Raw genomic sequence first — 22773 nt, 5'->3', positions numbered from 1 at the left:
CAGCTCCAACACATTCCTCCCCTGGACCTGCTGGACTTCCTGGCCTACCTTCCTCTCTTCATGCTCATCCACAAGTCAGTCATCGCCAACCCCCTGGACGACCACAGCAGCCTGCGACCTCACTAAGTGCACTTGTTTACCACGTCTGGATTGATTACTGGCATTATCTTTACTGCCACTACCACTAACAATGCCGTAATCTGGGTGTAATACAGTAATAGGCTTTCTGTAAGAGGGGTGAGTTTGACCTGATGAGGCTGAATCAGGGATTGAAAATATTCCCACATTCACAGGAAAGGGTTATTTAGCAATTAACCCTTTGAAACCTGAGCAAATTCATGATTTCTTTCAAAAACATTACATGCTTGATCATAAAATTCTCATAAAACGATCACAAAATTTCCCAAAAATAAAAAAGCAAATAGTGCGAGAAAATTACAATTATTAATTAATAATTACAAGAATTGTATATTTAAAATTAAATTACAAGAAAATTGACAAAGATTTTTTTTAAAATTCAAAATAAAAAGAATTAAAGTGGAATTTTACTCAGGGGATGAAATAAAACCTTTCAAAATGAAAGCTTACACATGGGCTTCAAAGCATCAGTGTTTATCTGCTGGACCTGTGGAACATTGTACAGAACTGTGAAGTGCTTTCTGCGGTCCTGAAATATGTTGTTTGCCGCCCCGGCTGAACACAGACTTTGATTCTCCAAGATTTTCTGCTTCACTCCAACAAATGAAGCTTCACACATTCACCGAGCAGCACTGCAACATTCCAGTAGAACTATTGTGCCGAGTGCATTGGCAGAAAAGCTCTCAAACTTCTGCACTAAATTGATCTGACACACATAATTTTCGGGGGTGGGGTTCCTGTAGATTTCTGCTGACGCACCAACTGTTTACCACATTTCTGAACTGAGGTACCACTAGATATTGTCCAGTTTTATCCAACTTAATCAAGTCTGATGAATCGTGTCCAATAAAGTATTCCACTAATATTGTTTGTGTCATTGTTTTGCCTCCTCTTTTTCAATTAGATATGGCCTTTCTCTCCTGCAGTTTGTGTACGCTTGACAGACTGCAATAGAGGAAAGCATAATGGACTCTGACAGGCAGCAACCCAGGATTGTTCAGGACAGGGCTGCCCTATAAGCAGCATATGCTGTCACTTAGAGCCCAACATGCAAAGAAAAACAGACATACTGCATGTTGTAATTAACATCTACTTAGTATTTATGTAATGATTTTGCTGCTCATCTTTCCATTGAACTTGTTTATTGTCAAATGAACAGTTATCACTGAACCTCCAACTTACTCTCTCCTTTTATTTGCCTCCTCTTCTCTCAGCTGCATTGTCTTCCTAATTTTACTATGACCTTTGGGAATGTCACAGCCCAATAATTACAATAGGCCAAAAACCTAATGAGGCAGTTATTATGCATCCCAGTGCCACCAGCTTAGGGAATTACTTATACCTTCAAGTCCATGAAGATGATCTTCTTTTTCTCTCTTTTCAATAAGGGATTATAGAAGAAAATGCCCAAACTCCCAGTAACTACTGAATGTTATCCTGTTTTATTAATAGTTTTAGGGTTCTTGAGAATTTTTAGTTGTTTTTTTTTTTGTTTGTTTTTTTTAAACAAGAAATTTTAGTGGCTTTTCACAGCTTCATACTGTACATCAGCCCCTGATTTTGAAATTAAAATGTAGATGCCTATGAGGAAGTCTGCGTGTTCATGCTGTCTCTGCAAGGAAAGGTGTGCTTTCTGATACTGTGATGCTGTGAAAAGGAGTCCTAAATACGTTGAAAGTATGGATCCTATTTAATAGGACTTTTATTGCCTTCAAATTGATTAAAGTCAGTTTTATGTTTTCTGCAAAATCTAGCCTTGCAATTTAGTACAATTTATTGAATAAATTGTTAATGCAACTACAGACTGGGGGCTGTGCTGCTTATCTTGATGTTAAAGCATCACCTGTGGCCTTGCAAAGCAACACATGTTAATTAATAGGTCCAGTCTTCACAGCAACTCACACAGATGCTGATAGATGTGCCTACAATAACTGACTAAACTCACTGATATTGGCTGCCATCTAAATCTAAATCAGGACCCATGAGAGATTTTGTTTGAGGCTAGATGTATTCTGATGTATGAAAACACATCCATTTAATTGTGATTTTCACTGTTCAAATATTTTACTGACCTTACTGACAAATGTAAGATTGGCAGTCACATTTTAAAATATTTTGCCCCATATTTTTGTTGTTGTTATTCAGGTGTTGTATTGCATAACTGCCAGTGCCTCTATACCAGGAGACAACAGTGGTAAATGGAGTTGTCATTTTTCTGCATTTTCTGATAGGGATGGTTAATTGTTGATTAATTAATTGTAAATTGTAGTGGAGTTCAAATATTCCTCATTTTGCTGGGTGGGGTGGTGGGGGGGTGACCTTACCCCGTGAAACTTGAACATACAACCCTCTTCATTTGGTCTGGTTGTTCGTTTCTGTCCAGTATTTAATGTTTTGGATTTTTGTAGTTCAACTAGACAATTTGGGGTTGTGATGAAACTTTAAAGGCCAAAAAAAAAAAAAAAAAAAAAGTCTGACTTAAGTGTTTTGGGATGCAAGATTTCTCACAGTTCACTACCATCATTTCATGAAAAAGTGAAAAACAAGCTCAGCCAAATCAGCACTGGTTTGAGGCAGATGCAGTGTTTTTTTCTTCTTCTTCTTCTTTCTTTCTTTCTAAGTGATGGTTGTGTGTTGAGTCGCACGCTGCTGTCAGGAGGCACACGCCATCAGCCAATTCAACTCTGTGTCTCCACTCGACCACCATACAAGCCCCATTCACTCATTAAACCAGACACGCGTCCGGCCGCAGCCTCCTTCCTACCTGTCAAACTTAGTTTTGGAGAAACACAAGCCAAGCCCTACCTCGAAGATTAATCGCGATGGCCAGATTGTACTTATCTCACTGATATTGCGTTCATGCTCTAATTTAAACGGCATTCCTAATGAACCACAGAGACTTGGCTTAACACCATTAAACTTTTTCTCATTATTAAACGAAAAGTGTCACTAACGTGGAATATGCAACGCAACTATATGACGGAAAAAGTAAGACCTCACAGCTTCAGCAGGATGCAAAGTTTTTCCCAAACTTTAAGCCTTTTGTGTGCACGGGAGTGTGGAGGGGAAATACACACAAACTCATTTTGCAATAAACTAAATCTGAATATTTCTAAATAGATTGCCTACCTATAATTTCCCTGATATACAATCAGAGCACAATAGGCTAGTAGTGTCATACTTACATGCCCAAATTATTTGAAGACAGGGTGTTTTAGCCTGGAAAATATAAATGATTTTTTTAAATGAAAAAATATTTTTCTATTGGTTGACTGTTCTATGGTGGAAGTCCTAGTTTACCCTCCTTTCAATTTATCACTCCATCATCCTTCATGTGAATTAGCATGCGGCGCCTGTGCTGTGTACGCAACTTCTTCGTTTTGATTTCCTATCTGCTGCTGTTGTTTACTCAGACAGATTTCAAGAGGAAAGCCAGAAAGCTCGGACCTTTCACGCCCTTGTGCCACAAGATTTACTTTTTGCGCTTGCGCACAAATGATTTTTTTCTGTGTTGAAGCACAGTCCAATATTTGAAAAAAAAAAAAAAAAAAAAAAGAAGAAGAAGAAGTAGAAGAAGAAAACAGGACAAAAGGGGGCTTTAGGCTACTGGGGGGCCTGTGAACTATGAGCTTCATGAGCCACCCTGTGTGGAATTTCGATGGTCGAATAAGAAAAACACAAAGTGCGTAAAAATGTGCCAACTTGTGGAAAATGTGCGTAAAAGTGATTGAACCAACCTGCAGAAACCTTCCTATTTTGTACTAGTGTCCCTCCAAATGCATTCTCATGAGTGAGTATCTTGGATGTTGTGATGGGTGTTATCACATTCTGGTTCTTTAATTTCCTCCCTGACTAGGCCTACTAATAACCACAGATTAAGAAATGTGTCCAAAAGTTTCCTCAATTCTTTAACATAATACACAAAAATAACACACGGGAAAGAAATCCGTAGGAAATTGCTTTATTCTTGGACTAGAATGTAGAAAATATGGTTATAAGATTCTTTTTTTCAGCATCTGTTTATGTGAAGACAATATAGAGCTGGCAGTATAAAGAGACAATGCATCGCCATTGGGCTCTGTTTGGACAATAGCTGCATAAGTTTTGATCATTGTGAACTTCATGACATGATACATTTTTTTGCTATTAAATAAGACACATTGGTGCTAGAATAAAATGTCGGAGTGTCAAACCCCTTCTTGAAACCTCATGAACAGAATAGCCAGTTGCAGAGAATAATAGACTACACGTCTACATAGGCAAGAGGTATAGAAGCAACTTAGCAATATATAGACAAAATATATACAAAAGGATGTGTACAAAACATCTATAAATCTCTTACATACAAAAATATCTTAATATATTTCAAAAAAGCGTTTGATATAGAATTTTATAGAATAAATCCGCGACTTGGAAGCATTTTCTGAATTAAACGTCTCAGAGGTTTATCAAAGGGTTGGTGTTCTTTGATTGGGTTAAGCATAGTTGAAGAGCAACGTTTTAAATAGTGTTTTTATGTGCTGCGGTTGAGCGTGAATTCACTTTAGGGTTTTTTGTTTGTTTTTCATGGGCAAATGCACGGAAGCTTGGATTCCCACGCTGTCAGGAGACCCGTCTTCCTTTAGTCCTTTGGCGCTGATCTCTGGCCTGATTTTCCCGTTTTCAGGATGCAAGGCCGTGTCTGTCTGGGAGGACCGGGCTGCTAGGACACCGGACCGTAGCCTATACAGTGCATCTTGTTCTTGAGGACACCCAGCCTCCTCCGGGGACCATCCCAAGCGCACATTAACAGTATAAACTGAGTTGATCCATATTTCTGTAACAACAACAAAGAAGAAGAGTTAAGCCAAGCTGTTCAAGTTGTTCACTCTCAGGGTGAATGTGATGACTGATGGTGACTTGTGTAAGTAACAGGTTATATCTTACCATATGTAGATGCTCAGAACCAGTTGGTGAAGTCTAGCAGTTCCTGCTCCTCGGGACTGAGGGGGTCGTAGGAGCCCTCGTCAGAGGAGTAGGACGACACCGGGGAGCCCGCCATGGAGTTCATGTCAGCGGAGTATCCCTGCGAGATGGTGGGCGACAGGACGCCGGACTGAAACGCCGCGCTCACTGCGTCGTGCTCGTCCAGGAGCTGCTGCAGGGCGCGGATGTACTCCACGGCCGAGCGCAGCGTCTCTACCTTGCTCATCTTCTTGTTGGCGGCACCATTGGGGACGTGTTCCCGGAGGGTGGCGAAGCCGTTGTTGACCAGCTTCACCCGGTTGCGCTCCCTCTCGTTCCTCCGGGCCACGGCGTGCGGCTGCTGCTGCGGCAGAGTGTAGCCGAAGCCCGCAAAGTTCAGCCTCCGCTTGCAGCGCAGAAGCTCCGGCGAGGAGGAGCGCTGCCTCTTGGGCTGCTTGGACACCGGCTTGCCGCTGCTGTCGTTGCTGCCGGTCGGGCTCAGCTGGATGCTCTGCGCCGCCGCCGCGGCAAAGAAACAGGCGGGCGGCATGAGCTGCTGCTGGCTGACATTAATTTCCATCTTGGCTGTGAAGTCTACTCCCAGGGAAAAAAGAGAATCACCAAGTGTGGAGGAGTTGTATAGCCTAGGTTAGCGGTGTGTCCCGCTCGTGCCGTTCACGTGTTGTGGCTGCTTCACGCGCACTTCAGCCTTGTCTCAATGGGGGCAGTCCGCTGGGCTGCTGCCTCGCGCGCTCCTCAAAGCTGCACTGAGTCCTCGAGGAAAGCCACTACTGCTTTTCAATGCGTTTGGATGGGGGACTGGCCACGCCCTCCTGGCGCGTGGATTCACCTTGGGCTCCTGCTCCGGTGCCGGTGCGTTGCGCGCGCCGGACGCGTGCCACTTGAAGCACTAAACAAACAGTCACTGGTGAGTTTTTTTCCTATCTTTTCATCATGGGCGTCAATTAGGTATGGCACACTAAAAAGCATGGTTGATTTCAACAGACTGCTGTGGGACAGCACACAACTTCTTTCCCTTTTCAACACAAGTTACCCTGTTTTACTAACAACATAAATATTAGTAGATATGTTTGAAAATACAACAAATCCCAATTACACATTTTTGAAAAGCGCGTGGGCGTTAATTGGGTTTTGAAAGCCACACAATCCAAATTTGGTTATTTTGTTTTTATCACTATAGCCTAAAGAGAACAAAGATCAAGAAAATTTGCCAAACGTGTATTTTGAAAACAAAAATGATATAACAGGAGCAATCATGTCCAGTGTTTCCTAAACTGTTAATACATCGTATTTTATTATTGATCTATTAATGTGTTATCTTGTCGGCCATCAGCCATTATTCCATTTAGTCCCAAGAAATGTATGTCCTTTTTATACTTTGTATCTTTTGAAAGTAGTAGTGGAAGGTATAGCCTCGTGTTATGATATTCGTTAGTTTACGATGGGAGTTATGAAAAAAGGTTATGTTCTTGAGAGTGGTCGATGACGGGAAATCAGCACACACATTATCTCCATTCAACAGGTGAAACCAAAGGAGCAGTATAAGAGGGACGCAGGCTGTAGTTGTGATTGATAACTTTAAAATGTGTGTGGGGGGGGAAACTTCCACTGCCCCTGATTATGTATGCAATATTATTTGGAGAAAGAGGTTTTCTGAGTGTGTGTCCGAAAAAGCCAGCTTTTTTATTTGAAATTAGATATTAGGCAAAACATCAGCTTTTTATGTGTCTTGTCTATTGGAGCAGTGCGTGGTGCTGAAGGACAGCTCTCTCCAATGTGAACCGTCCATATTTATTAGTTAGGTGCCTGTCATACAACTTATGGTGAAGTATAAGTAGCAGTCTATCTGGTGAGTTCTCTGTGTAAATCGGTTACTTGAGGCGATGGAGCGGGCGTCTACTGTTGGACGACTCGAATATTGTCTCGTTTATTGTTAACACTACAGACGCGTCTGAATGCTTCTCGTTTGAGGCACCATTGTGCAGCAGAAGCGAATTTTCCACTTTCATTAGAGCGGCTCATCAGCCTCGCAGAAGCGGAACGGACGGTTCAAATCTGCGGAGGGGCCCTAAGAAGCATTTGGAGGATGCTTTGTGTATGATTTGTTACACCCTATATGGTTACAGTAGCCTCGACGCAGTGTATCCCGTCGATTATGGTTTCTTTGAAAAGTGAGCATAATAAAACATGTCTTTCATCGGGAACAAAACCAAGCCCGTAATACCCAGCGCGATGAATTACTCTCTCTCTCTCTCTCTCTCTCTCTCTCTCTCTCTCTCTCTCTCTCTCTCCTCCATATGTGTATTTGTGTGTGCGTGCGCGCGCGTATGCGTGTGAATGAATTTCTCTGTACTACAAATTTCTCTGTGTATGCATGTACTCAGTACCCCCCCGTGTGTGTGTGTGTGTGTGTGTGTGTGTGTGTGTGTGTGTGTGTGTGTGTGCGTGCGTGCGTGCTTCTGTATGTTTGTGCGTGCCTGTTCAGGAGGGGTCGTAATAAATTGTGCAATTTTTCTGCTTTGGCAGTGGCATTCAAAATCAAGCTTGCATTGAAGAGCCCCAGCCCCCACCAATACTTTCTTCTCTCCCCCCTCTCTCTCTCTCTGTCTTTTTTTTTTTTTTTTTTTTTTTTTTTTTGGCCCAGCGAGAGTGTTTAGAAAAGAAGCGTGGGTTCTATTCAGCCTCCCCCAGCAGCCTTTTGCCATCGCCAGGCTTTCTGAAACCTATCCATGCCCTGTCAGTGCGCTTCCAGAGTCCAATTAGCGCTTTGTAAAGACTTTCTCTCTGCCGCGGTCTTCCAGAGGCAGGGAGGGCGCTCACTTTACGTGAGGGGCTTTCCAGTCATAGCTGAGTGTAATAATTAATATGACAACTGGGCGCCCGAATTCCCATTCAACCTCTTTCTATCTTTTTCTCTCTCTATTATATGAACTTCGCTGGGAGATAATAAAAGCAAAACTCATAAGCAACCGTTATAATCCCTGTTTGTGTGATGTAAGGGATTATCTTTCAATTTGTGAGCAATTAAAAATAGTTTTACCAGACTTCATTGTTTGTTTCTGCAGTTCCTTACTCTATTTAATGCAACAGTCATACAGTTTTTTCAAATAGCACAATAGTGGTCTCAACTTGCCTATTTTAATACAGCGCTCTTTGCAAGTTAATAGAATTTTCATAATAAATCTGTGCAAAAGGTTAGCTGCACGAAAAGGAAAGAGAAAACTGTCAAGTAAAGGTGACTTTATTAGAACTGGATGATTGTGTAGGCTACATCAGTCAGCGTGTCTAATAAAGTACATTTTGAATAAGGATCAGCACTTATAGACCTGGTTACTACAATATGACTACAATATTTAATTTCTGTTAGGGTGGTTTTGACAGTAATGGGAATGGGAGCAGTATTATCAGGAGCCCAGAACACACCGACAACAGGACTTCAGTGAAGTTGCGATAGTGCATCGCCCTCTAGAGGAGAGTAGTGGCGTAGCGCCGGTACATGAACGTGAATGCGCTCTGCCACCACCTGATGACACTGTTACAGGGGCTGAAGCTGACCAGTGGCTTAAGAATACTCACAATCACATTCATACCCACGAGCTGTTAAGAGTGACCATAAAGTCCACACTGTAAAATTTGCCAGGATAATGTGTTGGAGATGATGGCAATGCATTCTTAAAACTTTTTAAACCATTGCAAACTTCTCATGTGAATTATTATTTACATTATAATTAGAATATAGTTTCTGCTGCATGAAAAAAATGTACCTCCAATAGCTTTGCAGGAACTGAGCCAAACAGCCCTGTTTTTAACTTGACTATAATGCATTTTTCATACTGCCATTGGGTTAGCCAGGCAGGTGGTCAGGTCCTCCTGCACTGCAGACATGGCAGCAGCTTCAGCAGGCGGCTCAGAGGCTCCAGAGAAGCTGAAGCACCAGCAGAGTCCATTTCTGGGTGCTGCTGTGTTCTCCTCCAGGCTGGGTTCCTCACACCAACGTACCTCAAGAAGGGTGGAGCTCACAGTGTCATCCACTGTGGCTGGGTGGCCACAATCATCAAGTTCCAACTACAGAGAAAATGAAATCGTTATGTTTTTTTTTTGTTTGTTTTGTTTTTTTTTTACTTAATGGTGTCTTATGCTGTTATTCTATAATTTATGTGAGCTGGTCCTTCTACCTTTTCTGTACTGTGCTCTTCCATAATTTCTGCATGTTCTGAAGCCTCAAACCTGACAGAAATGTGCTCCACCATGGTGGAAATGATGTTGTTCAGCACCTCTGGGCTGAAGTGCTTCAGCTCCTCCACCTGGGACCCTCTCCTGGATGGAGAGAGCCGTCTTGTCCCTGAGGGAGCCGGAGAAGGGAATGTTGTACAACACCAACCTGCCAATGGGACTAGAGATGGAAATTAGCCACACGGCTACAGTCTCACGTGTTTACATTTATATGTGCATTAACATGTACTGTCCCATTTCTTTCTTTTAAAAATAAATAAATCTACAAATCTACAAGGGGACCTGGGTCTCCATGGTGGACAGAGAGCGGGCGAGCTGGTCAAGGACAGCCTTGGTGACCCTGATAGCCAGGGGGCTTAAGTTGCACAGAGGCCTGATCTGTTTACAGGATAAATAAAGTGTTATCCAATCATTTAGTCCAAAGTAAGTCTTTTCATATTTCACCACCAACATGAGGAGAGGCTCGACCTCACTTTCTTGCTGGTCCTCAAGCGAGAACCTCCACAGTCTTCAAACAGAATGTAAACAAAAAGGTTTTCTTTACTTTTGCTCTGTTCCCCACTCACTACAAACACATGAACTTTCCATGAGCAGAGTTCCTGACAGACTGAGTGGTGGCCTGTCTGTGTGTCTCACCTCCACCACTCCACCAGCCAGTCGGTCCTATCCTCAGCTGACAGACGGGACAGGAGCCGCTTCTGCTGCTGAAGTCTCAGCATCTGCACCAGCAGCTTTTGCTACAAGAAAATAGAAGAGATTTTAGGTCTTTATGCATAAGCATGAGACACACTTGACCAGAACTGGTTTCATTTTGGTGTGAGACTGAAGCAAAAATCAGTTCTTACCTGTGAGAGAAAATGTTTCCTCTCCTAGCAGATCTGAACAGCCTGTCCGTAGATTAATAAATGGTGCTTCCCATTGCAATGTAGAAAAATGCATGTTCATGCATCTTTTTTTTAATTTATCAGTTTCAGATTATGGCAACATCTTGTACAGGCATGCTTTGGGTGCTACTTTAAAGACCCCTTGATGCTGTCTTCCATTCTGCACTCATTATTGCATCTTGTGCAAAGAGGCATGAGAGGTGTGATTTGCATATGTATTTATTTATTTACAAAGCTCTCACTGGAAAGCTGCCTTCATCTATCTCTTCCTTGTTAGTCTGGGCCTCTGGACCCCATTACACCCAGACTATTGTCTCACAGAAGCACATAAGGGTGTCACAAGTTTGTGAGAGTTCACTGGCATGGTTGACATGGTTGCTACAGCCCTAATGCTGTAGGCTGGAGGGTACAGGGACACTATCCCCTTAGACTGGATCTATAAGAGGATAAACTTTGTGAGAGTAGAAGGTAAGGGAACATGAGATATGTTACACCAGTTCACCCTATAGCCACCCATGAAGTCAACTCATCCATAAAGCTACAGCATGCTGAATTAACAGATGGCTCTACAATAAAGAAATAGTTGTCTGTTTCTTAAAACTGTGAGCCCTATGTATTTATTCAGGAGAAGTTGTGAAAATATGACTCTGACAAAATCTAGGTATTTTAAAATTTATCCAGGACTCCAATGCAAGTCTGCAAGGTTTGGAAAAGTGTGACAAATTTTTTTCATATTGATGTTCGTCATTGTGAACAATAATCCTCAGATACAGAGTGATGACTTGGATGCAGGTACTATGCCAGTTGGTGCTTCATTTCCTCAGTGTATAGGGTAAGGCACTGGAAGCAAGCTGGACATGTCACAACACACTGCCAAAGTGCCTCTACCAAGGACAGAATCAGAGTAAATAGTTTTCCAATAGCCTGTCCATATCGTTTCCTGCTCTGTTTCAGAGTGTGTGTTGTCATTAATCACACACTGAGGTGTTTCAAAGTGAAGTCTGGCACCAAGAGATGCTCAGGAAGACACAGTCCTGTCATTTCCCACCATCAGGCCACATGTCCACAACATGAACACAGTCCAGACAGTGGATATGATGGCAAACTTGTTGTGTCCTTGTGCACTCCAGAGATGATGAAAGCAACTCTAGCTCCACCTGCTGGTGGATCTGTCTATAACAACATGTCTGTTTCACTCCATTTCAACATCCATACCGCCCCCTGCTGTGAGGAAGGAGAAGATGTTAATTGCTGAATTTACAAAATGGATTTATTGATGACAAACAGATGTTTATTAAAAAGTATGAACATAAATCTGATTTTTTGTATTAAGTATGGCATTTGAACAGAGAGAAGTGCTAATTTTTTAGATACATTGCCTGCTTGCCCAGTAGGAGGAAAATGCAGGAAACATGATGTTGACTTTGCTTAGAATGAGCTCCTCATATTAGGACCTGTTCACCAAATTCACTGAAAATTCACAAAATGAACAGCTGAGTCTGATATTCCTTTACCAGTGTTTTGTGGATGTTCTGAAAGCCCTTTACAGTGCTGCTGAAGAAACTAGTGTAAAATACGATCAACAATGCTCATAGTTGGCTAGTATTAAACTCCTCTACTGTTAAACTCCTCTAAATTCAGTTTTAGATGGTTAAAAAAAATCCTGCAGTTTCCTGATGCAATGTTTTCCTGGTTAGAAATCACCCACCATTTAATTTAATTGCAAATTAGTCCTCTATTTCATTATAACTGACAGTAAATTATCTCAAACCTGAAGCCATGTATTTTCCACAGTCTACTGACAAAGTAGCAATACTTCATGCAGTATACTTTTTACATTTACATTACTCACATTTGAATATCCACAAGAAATACCGGTAACTTATTGTCTTTAGTCAGAGTTGTCCACTCTGTAGACTCTACAGTGTAGAGCTTCAGGATGCTTTGGTACAGGTCTGGCATCATGGTGGCCTCTGCTTCTTCCCAGGAGTGGCTCTGCATAGAAGAAGTTTATTAGTAGCATGCAATGCAAAGCTGAAACAAAACATGAGTATTAGTAAGTGTATACTGTGGTACTGGTGTACTAGTCAAACGCATAAGAGGGGTTAAAGCGAATATGAATAATGCGACCATCTTTATTGTCTATGCTGAGCTTCCGTACTTTTCAAGTCACGTGTTTTTGTGTACAAGGAAGAATACTCACAACCTCTGATGCCACTTGTACAGATTGACAAGCCTCCCTTTTTTTTTTATCAAATGCCTGTTTGCGCAAAATATACATATTAGCTCTTGAAAGTTTGGCTTGAAAGGAAGCTTTTTACAAAGACTTTAAGTGACGGCAGCGTCACCTTCTCCCGCGCTGCGCTGGTTCGGATAGGTTTAGCCGCTTTAGCTGTAGCCAGTCACCAACCTGAGCACCTGGACACAGTCATGCAAATATACAGGTGACGCAGCTGAGGAATTTAAAATCTCACAGCAGCGAGAATGAGGTCCCTGAACTATGTCCAGCGTGTCAGCTTGGATTTCACAGGGACGTTGTTTCCTCATGCAATCTGCCTCGGGGATGCAGACAATGACTCGGTAATGTCATGGTAAAGACTCAGTAGAGCCATTACATGTGTTGTTTTTTAGTGGAGTTCGGCGTGACATAACAACTGTGACACAACTTGTAACTTAGTCGTTTGCTACATTTGGTGTAACATCTCTATAACAGTAAACGTACAGTGTGTGTCCTCATTCATCGCAGTTGAACGAGCTGGTCGTGGGTGACACCAGTGGGAAGCTGCTGGTGTACAAGAATGATGACTCCAAACCCTGGATCACAAGGACCTGTGTGGGCATGGTCAGTACTAGGGCTGGGACAATGTGCTTATCTCCTGAGTCAATGCTATCAAGAGACTTTGGTGCCAATTTGATTCTGCAAGTATTGCCATATGATATTATGATCTATTGTGATTTTTGTTTTTTTAATCGTCCCCTAGTTTGTGGTTGGAAAGTTTCATGAAGCTGTGTTATCATAAAGACCACAATAGGTCAATTTATACAGTGATGTCAAGCTCAAAAATGGACTCACTGCAATAAAAAGACCACTATTGGGGCTAACATCATCACACATTAATCAAATATGGCTCATTGAATCTCAGCTTTCCAGTCAAAGCCAATTACTGCAACTCCAAGACTGTTTAGGCCCCAGTCTGCACAAATACACCATTTTACAACAGGCCAAAAGAACACATTTGGACTGCATGGTTTGTGGCCCAAACTGGACGGGATTAGCATGAGGTGGGCATGTCTGCAAAGGGGAGAGCCATGGGTGCCCAGAAAACCCATTTTCATTCAGACATCTGGAGGTCAGAGGTCAAGGGACCCTGCTGAAAATAGCTATGCCAGTTTTTCCCTGGCGTGACTTGGTACCAACAGATTCCTTAGGTCGTCTAGTTTCATAAAATACCAGTATCTTTACTTTAAATCGGTTCAGTAATAGAAAAAAAAAAGAATGAAAAAGAATTGTGATACTGTGAATGAATCAGTGAATCATTTTTCCCACTCCTACTCAGTACAGTAGCCAGAGGAATAGAAAAAAGTCTGCACAATGAATTTGTTTTCCTTAACTCAATCAATTTTCTCTTGATACTCCAGCTGACCTGTGTTGCAGTTGGAGATGTCTGCAACAAAAGAAAGGTGAGTTGATGAAAGTCTAACTGAGGAGCAATATTATTGTCTTGAACTTCCCATAATTTTAACTAGTCACTGTCTTTTCCAATTTGTCAGAACTTTGTGGTGGCAGTGGGTGCGGAGGGTTGGTTTCACCTCTTTGACCTGACAGCAGCCGCTGCAGGCAAGGCCGACTCCTCTAGTCAGCATGAAGCGCTGTTCTCTGATGACCAGAAGCCCTGCTTCACCCAGCACATCCCCGCCAACACCAAAGTCATTCTTATTAGTGATATAGGTAATTTCTGGTATCATTACATGCTGTGTATATATCCACTTTATTGTCCTCATAAATCTGACTGCGTGCGTGCATGTGTGCAGATGGTGATGGCCGCAGTGAGCTTGTGGTGGGCTACACAGACCGTGTGGTGCGAGCTTTCCGCTGGGAGGAGCCCTCTGACGCCACAGACCTGGGGTCTGGACAGCTGGTCCTGCTCAAAAAATGGCTTCTGGAGGGTCAGGTACTGCCAGCTGTCAGTTTATTAACAGCGTTATTAATATTATTGTTTTTTTCTCAGTGAGGAGATTACAGAGGCATATTATTATGGCAGCATAATAATATGCTTCTTACTAGTGTTATCTATTAGGGATGGGAATCGACAGGAACCCTACGATTTGAGTCAATTTACTATACTTCAGTGCCCATTCAATATGTATCACTGTCCTCTAAGTATTGCCATTTCATTTGACAATATTGTGCGAGTTTGAATTTTCTTGAAAAACAGCTGAATCATGCTTCCAAAGACAAATATCATGACCTTGTTCAGTCAAATTCAAGGCCTAAAGACAGAAACCAAGCATAAAAAAGCATGTGGTGTTTTTTCTTAAATAATTGTAACCTGATATTGGTAATAAGGGCTGCATGTTGCTCACATTACCACACCGGTTACAGCAGCGCTCTCGTCTAACTCATCTTTACCTTCTAAATGACTGAACCCAGACTTTTCATGTAAACTGTGGAGCTGCAGCAAGCATCTTGGTTTGTTTTGTAGTTCAGTCTTTCTTTCCTGTGACGATGGGCTTGATTCCCTCAATCCTATGTGAATGTAAATGTCTGTTGCACCCACTATTTATGCTTATCTCACATAATTCATGAATATATTCACATGAAAAACTGAATATCCCAGATTTCAGATTCAACCTGATATGTGAAGGTCAGCCAGAAGCACACAAGGCAGTTTTGGAATAATTGCTGTTGGCTCCTGATGATAGAAAGACAAACTCAGTTCATTTCCTCTCAGTGTGCAACATAGAACAATCCAGTTGATACATGCAGTGAAATGCAAGCTTATTAACTGTAATGGAATGTGTTATTGTGTCTCCTTGCTGCAGGTAGACAGTCTGTCGGTGAATCCAGGGCCAGAGGGTTTACCTGAGCTGATGGTGTCCCAGCCAGGCTGTGGCTACGCTATCCTGCTGTGCTCCTGGACACAGCAGGACTCTGCCGGCCCTGGCTCTGGCTCTGGGGAGGAGTCCCCTGCCACCCCTGGGAGGTAGACATTGTCTTAATAAAGGCATTATACACATAATCCACATAAGTGACTTTGCTTTGACCTGAAACAGTCAGAAAAGATGGTTATTTTAATCGTGGGACTGGATTTTGTTTGTCCCAGTGAGGGGCCTTCCCGAGATGTGATTCTCCACCTGACCACTGGGCGGATACACAACAAGAATGTCTCCACCCATCTCATTGGCAGTATAAGCAGAGGTAACAAGCACATTGATGCCTGAGCCAGTTTACCACTAGTCTTGATCACAATTTTTATGGATACGTCATTAGTTATATTACGCGAGTAAAGATGTCATAACCATAACCTGGATGCAGTATTTTGGTTGATAAATTTTGACAGATGATGTGTGTTTCTCTGTAGGCTCAAAAGATGAATCCTCCAAATGTGGACTGTTTGCCCTCTGCACTCTAGATGGTAAGTCAGATATTTTGAATGTGTTTAAAGCAAAATTGAACTTTGGTGCAGTGTTGGGTTGTTTAGTCCACATGCTGGAGAAATATCCTCATTAGTTGCTCTGTGCTCCCCTGGCCTGCTAATCCACAATAATGTATTTCTATCTCTCCATTCAATTCCACAGCAAAACAGCTCCCAAAATAACACTTGTAGCAAGTAAATGATCGCAAACAAAGTGGATTATGCCAATGTAAAAAAGCAACAAGTCCCAGTACCCATTTTTGAGGAAATTGTCTCTTTTCTGGTTATTTTGCTATTTCAGTTGAGAAATAGATTGGCAGGTAGTGTCTGCAGGAAACTTCCCTGTAGTAGCAGTGTGGAGGAAGAAAGAAATTGCTGTACTTTAGCAAGTAATTGTAATTACACAGTAAAATTTGGGTACAGGGTCTTGGGTTTTTTTGCAGTATATTGGCATAATCCGTTTTGTTCCAGTTCATTTGTGCACTAAATGTGTTTGGGGACCAGTTTTGCCACCCTGTAAAAGTGAATGGAGAGACACACACACAGTACTGTGGATTAGCAGCCCAGGGGAACATGTTGCAACTAATGAGGATATTTCACCACCATGTGGACATGCTCAGGTGACTACACAACCCAACACTCCACCAAAATCCAGTGTTGCTTTAAATAAAACAAGATGATCAGTATGTTGTGTAGTATGGCAATAGACTTCTCCTTGTTTCTGTAAAAAGCTGCAATGGAAGCTAGTCAGCGCTGCACAGCTTGTGATCTCCTCGCTACATTCAGGGGATCGTAAAACATAATGAGGAGCAAAGATGGAGCTGTAAACCTTACAGCATATAGAGGTGGTCATCAGCTGCTATAAATGATCTTCCTGCCAGGCGCAGATACTAGCAACCAGCTCCCAGAGCAGCAGGAGAGACCATCAATATTTAAAGAAGAGGGGAACCAATAGGATTATTATCACAAGACCCACGACTGCCAAAGTCTCACTCATAATCCCTCTGTTGTTGACATCTCAGCGTGCCTATGCAAACTGTGTAAACCAATTACGGCAGCGTTAGAGTTTATTGAATCATACGCAGCAATCAGTAAGAGCAATAAAAATAAACTGGCTGCGTCTCAGCTATGTCTTTAAGACCCTGACAACAAAGTCTATGATTATTTGGCGAGCAAAACAGAGTGTGCAGTTGTTATAAGTCTTATGTTGTTGTCAAGGAGATGCGTCTGAACCGAGGCTCCTTTTCATCCTGCTCTGCCCACACCTTGTCATCCGACTCATTGTCGATATTTTCTGTTGTCACACCCACTTTGTTGCAAAACCTTGTGTCTAAATGACTTCTTATATCAGAGTAACCATATAATGTCAACATCTGTGATAAATTGCGTCCTTTTTGAAGATTGTCAAAGGATGAGCCTAGCATTTTGATGTTAATTTCCATAGCATTAGAGCCGGGGGATGTTTGTATATGTAGTATATTGATATTATGACATAAGAGTAGATATCTTGGATTTTCATTATCATAAAACGGTAGTTCTAAAAGCTGTTTCACATTAATGAGATGCAATTTTCTAGACTTCATAGGCTGTTTTAGCTGTTTTGTTATTTGCCTCTATGTGCTTGGTTATCATATCCAGACTACTAATGGCTGTTTATGAGGTTCGATTTTGTCCATGCTGCCCAGCCCTGTGTATCATGTGCAAATAAATTTCCATGTTTTATGTTCACTTATGTTTGGAATAATCAGTGCTGTTGCCTGGAATACTCCTCTGCATCATTTTCACTTTGCATATCTTTGCATGTTGAAGGAACCCTGAAGTTGATGGACAGCTCAGAGCAGCTGCTGTGGTCGGTCCAGGTGGATCACCAGCTTTTCGTTCTGCAGAAACTGGATGTCACCGTGAGTCTGTGTATTAATCCATGACGCGTGTGTGTTAAATTATGTATTGTGTTAATCAAAATGGAAACGTCCCATCAGGTTTGAGCCTGTGTGTGTACGTGTGTGTTTGTGGGTTTGCCTCCAGGGAGACGGCAGAGAGGAGGTGGTAGCGTGTGCCTGGGACGGTCAGACCTACATCATCGACCACAACCGGATGGTGGTGCGGTTCCAGTTCGATGAGAATGTCAATGCCTTCTGTGCAGGTGAGGGGCCTCATACCTCGCCCCCAGTCAGCTTTCTGTTTTTTTCTAGAATCCCAAACCTGTAAGCAGCAGGTGATACCAGTAGGTGGCAACATTGAGCCTCAGTCTCCTCTAGTCGTTCCTCTTCCCCCAGTTTACTTTTATGTGTTTATATGATTCAAATATTTGCTCAGTGTTTGAACAAGCTGCAGCTTCTTTGAGAGCTAATATGGCACACACAGTAATAAACGGATTACAGAAAGAGACAAGAGAGATTGTTTGATCTGCCTGACTTCATCTCCAGGCCCCGATGGGATTTGATTTTCTTTGCGCACACAGAGAGCGTGTGTGAAAGCAGACAGCCTCCCTCTACTCTCTGCCTGCTCTGTGTGATCATTAAAGCACATTAGATCGGTTCCTCTGTTGTTTGTTTGGAGGCTGGCTCTGCCGCTAAGCCACACATTAGCAGCTAGGCACCACAGGGGTTTGCTGATGTGCTCATTGGGATGCACATGTCATGCTCTATCACAGCACCGCATGCTACACATTGAGTCAAAATTGCCTTTGATATGTTAAATTACTTCATTGTGGGTGCATTGTAAGTTCACTGTCAAAGAATTGCCAATATAATAATCATCTTACTGTTGCGGGCTTGCAGGGCAGTACACATGTAAAGAAGGCAAGAACAGCCCCTGCCTGGTGTACGTCAGCTTCAACCACAAGATCTACGTCTACTGGAGGGTGGAGCTGGACCGAATGGAGCCCACGAACCTGCTCCGAGTGCTGGAGGAGAGACCCGAGTTCAGGAGCCAGCTGAAGAAGCTCGGAGTCGGTGAGTTCGCCAGCAGTCATGGTAGCAGCTACCGATGCTCTTAAATAAATTACAAAACACGGGAAAGCTAATGTGATATAAAGTGCAGGTAGGTGATGAGTCAGAGCCGGTAATGAGAACATAGATTCTGCTCTGATCAGAGCATCCTTTGTTAAAACCAAACAGACAGTGTGTCATGTTTGTTCTCGTCTGCCGGTGCAATTCAGGAGCAGACTAGAGGCCAACTGTCACTGTTTACATTCAAAGTATTAGCCAATCAGAGTTAGTCGTAATACTCAGAGCCTGACTGGAATATTAATTGACTAAAGTTCATCATCATTATGGCAGATTTCCATCATTTGGAGTCCCTAGGGGCCATTTACAAGATCAGAGTACATCAGAGGAGAGCGAGAAAGATAACCTCTCGTTCATTCTCTGTCTAGTTTGTGGACTTCTATGGTGTACAAAAAAAAAAAAAAAAAAAAAAAAAAAAACAGAAAGCGCCACATCCAACCAGATGTTTTTCCTCGCAGATTGTCACAGTCTGTAGCCAATGGGATTGTTTACATGTGACTGAGAGCTAAACTTTAGTAAATAGTAGTTCCAAGTGACAGATCAAACATCAGAATTCGACATGATGGAATAACAGTAAGGTTCGTATTATTGATGTTGAATGTTCAGTCAGAGAAAAAGAGTTAATATGAACAATGGACAGATAGATAACTGTGTGCTACAGCTGGCCAGCTAACATTAGTCTTCCTCTTAGCAAGTTCCCGTTTAGCCTGCCAATAGAAAGTAAATAACACAAAAAATACCACTTGCTTTGATGAGGGGGAAAAAAATTGCAGGAAAAAAATCGCAAATCAGACAGTCGCCAGACAACAGCTCTGTGGGATGTCCACACCTTTACGCTTCAGAGTTCATCAGCAGGACTGCCGTGAGCAGAGTGAGGCACACTGCCACTTTTTATTCGAGAAGGCAGGGAGATGTGTTTGTCTTACAGTTTGTGTGGCCCTTACAGGCATTCACCAAACACTCCTGTTCCTCAGTAAAAAAGATAAGAGGCTTCACCAGGTGGCACAATGGAATACTAAAGTGAATCTGACAGTTACCCCACATCATCGGTTAATATATTTTTAGTTGGTTAAATTATTAACAGCAATTAACCGGTAAATGATTAATCACTGACATTCTTCCTCTGTATCATCTATTTTCTCTGCACCAGTAGACCCAGTCTGCAACATAGCCAAGCCTATGTGATTTTTTTTTAATAGGATCCTGCATGCTGGCAAGGCTATTGTGCAACCTTTCTTTAACACAGTAAACACACACACACACACACACACACACACATGCATAGAGTGCTGCGGAGAGGAAGAAGTCGGAAATGTCAGAGATCAGAGAGCATCTTATAAACCGCTGTCGCCTCTCCATCCAAGTATATGTAAATCTGAAGGCTGCCATTCAACTGAGCTGAGAAGACGACAGTATTTTTAGAGGGGTTGTAATCCGCGCGCACACAGTCCTCTGAAACCCAGGATAGCACTCAATCTCTCTCCCAATCTCTCTGCCTCTGAGGTTTGTGTGGCTCTGCTTTATAATCTAGCTTTCTAAACACAATGCTTTACTAACTCAATAACTTGGTTAATCAATATGCATGCCTGCAGTGGTAAAGCCTGCCTAATGAGTACATTACATACTACATACATTCAGTGCAGCACATTAAGCTTGCTTCTGCGCTTCATTGTCTATACAATATCTGAGTTTTATACACATCATGACTTGCATCCTGCATGCTCAGTCCAAGATAAAATACACTAAATTACAGGATAGATCATGCCTGAAGTTGACCAGCCTACAAATGGAGCCTCATTATTTGGCTCGCATGGATGACCAGCTAGTCAGCCGCTTCATGTTGGACTGCTCTGTGAAAAGGGTGGAAACCTAATTTGGCGAGGGAAATAATTACTTCTGCAGACACACAAACACATTAGTTGGACATGCTGGAGCATCATCAGGCAGCTAGCGGCTAACCTCCACTTGATTGCAGATGAAAATGCCGTCTCTAGCTGTTTATTTATTTATTTATTTATTTTAATTTTATTTTTTTCAGCCTCCAGTGGTGGCATAGCATAGCTTCCTGCTGCTTCCTGTGTTAATAATTCAACCTCTGGGCCTGTTGTGTTTCTCGCGACTGTGATTTTATTGGCTCGTTACCTAACCCGCTGTGGAATATCACCCTCACTGAAGCCTAAGGTCAAGGAAATAGCGGGGTGGAGAGGGAGAAGAGAGAACCAAGGAGAACAGAGAGACAATGTGTCTAATCTAAAGGAGAAAAGGAGGTTTATTTGGCTTTTTTACTTGTTCTCAACTTATTATGAGACTCAAACCTTGCTGGAAGTGCAGCCCAGCTGCCACTGTAGCTTCAAGTAAACCACAGTTAAATTAAATTGCTGTTTTACACAACTGAAGGAACATGGAAAACAAAGGGCCAACACACAGCTGCAGGTACAGTTTATTATATATTCAGTTTGCAGTGCAGTGGATGGCAAGCACTACAATTAAAATTGGATGGGAAATGAAATGTGTTATTGTTTCTCATGATTTCTGGCAGTGGAGGTGTAAGAGATCTGCATATTACAAGGCAAGAGGCACTCAGTTAGCACAAGCTTTGTTTTTCGTGATGACCTTTTCCCTCCAGACTGGGAAACCGTGTCTATAACCAAGCAGAATCACTGCTCACTGCCTTTTGCCATCAAACAGGAGGGGACTCGAGTAGGAACTATTATGCACATGGAACTTTCCATTTGCACACTTCTGATTAAATGTACTTTTTTTTTTTAGCACACTTTCAAGTGAAACAATTAGGAGTGGAGCATTAATTCACTCATGCAATATACTCTTGTTATACATTAGTGATGTAGATGTGTCAAGTATGAATATTTGACTTTTCAACTTGATTTGCACAGATGAATATTTGAGTTCCTAAGAGGCGTATTAGTTCTTGCAGTATATCGCATATCGCATAATCGCCTGTATCGTGATCCCATCGTTATTGTGGGTAAAATATTGTGATTGTATCGTATCGCCAGTTACCCGCACATTCCTACTCTTGCCATTGCCATTATTAGACACCAGTGGCGATTTAAATTGCTTGCCCAGATAGTCAGCAGAAATGGACAGTGTTGTCAAGGTAAGGAGGAGAGCAGCGGAGCCCCTGCTGAATTTCTTTTCTTATCTGTCATATGTTTATTTTTAATTCCCATCTGTTTTTTAGAGCTCACTCTACCACTAAGGATGAACCTCCCACCACTTCAGGGAGGTTCAGCTGTCCAATGAAAAGCCCCCTGTAGGATTTACCAGTTCATACACGGTCCCACGGGCCCCATGTCAAAGGTCACTGCGATATTTGTGCTTTTCCCTACAGATGCTGAAGACCCAGCAGCGGTTCGAGAGCTGGTAGCTAATGTGCTCTACAAAGATGCACAGAAGAAACACACCGACACGCATTAACATATTGCTGTTCTCAGTTTACCTCGGACTGTCAATGATGTAAATACACTGTTAATAAAGAGTGAATTACTGTCTCTTCTGTCGTTGATCTGGTCATCTTTATTACCTGTAGACCTGTAGACTAGGGACATGTTTTTTACTGGACCATACCTTTATACTAATTTTTTTGTTATTTATATGAACATGCTTTGGTTATGTATCCTGTTTTTCCCTATTGGATGCTGGAAAAGGCATCATTGTAAAAATATTTGTATTGGTGGGTGTGTTTAAATTCACTCATTTCATTTTCAAGCCCCCTTCCTCCCACAGCGCCTGTAACACGGTTACGCCCCTGCCTGTAGAAATACGAATGAATCCCAAATCTCACAGCGAGGTAGATTTCAGACTCACTTGTATTTTTATCCGATTCTGTCTACTCAGGTCGCTTTTAACAAGGCAGACAGAAAGGAGGAGACGAGGAAGTGGCACATT

General features: G+C 42.2%; 2 protein-coding genes across 2 annotated transcripts; one reads left to right on the top strand and one right to left on the bottom strand.

The window, feature by feature from the left end:
- Nucleotides 1-4137: 4137 nt before the first annotated feature.
- Nucleotides 4138-5827, bottom strand: ascl1a (achaete-scute family bHLH transcription factor 1a). The gene is made up of 2 exons (XM_030045988.1): nt 5065-5827; nt 4138-4954 (listed from the first exon to the last, which is right to left on the bottom strand). The coding sequence occupies exon 1, from the start codon at nt 5660-5662 to the stop codon at nt 5078-5080; it is 585 nt and encodes a 194-aa protein (XP_029901848.1). The 5' UTR covers nt 5663-5827; the 3' UTR covers nt 4138-4954; nt 5065-5077.
- Nucleotides 5828-12389: 6562 nt separating this feature from the next.
- itfg2 (integrin alpha FG-GAP repeat containing 2) lies at nt 12390-22376 on the top strand. Its single transcript, XM_030046326.1, has 12 exons — nt 12390-12800; nt 12967-13062; nt 13860-13901; nt 13992-14169; nt 14253-14392; nt 15264-15424; nt 15545-15639; nt 15803-15856; nt 17666-17757; nt 17882-17999; nt 18637-18810; nt 22217-22376. The coding sequence occupies exons 1-12, from the start codon at nt 12705-12707 to the stop codon at nt 22300-22302; spliced, it is 1332 nt and encodes a 443-aa protein (XP_029902186.1). The 5' UTR covers nt 12390-12704; the 3' UTR covers nt 22303-22376.
- The last annotated feature ends 397 nt before the right edge of the window (nt 22377-22773 follow it).

Source organism: Myripristis murdjan, chromosome 23 (genome assembly GCF_902150065.1).
Source record: "Myripristis murdjan chromosome 23, fMyrMur1.1, whole genome shotgun sequence".
Lineage (NCBI taxonomy): Eukaryota > Metazoa > Chordata > Actinopteri > Holocentriformes > Holocentridae > Myripristis > Myripristis murdjan.
Note: the sequence above shows the minus strand (reverse complement) of the source record. Positions and strands in the feature narration are given on the sequence as shown.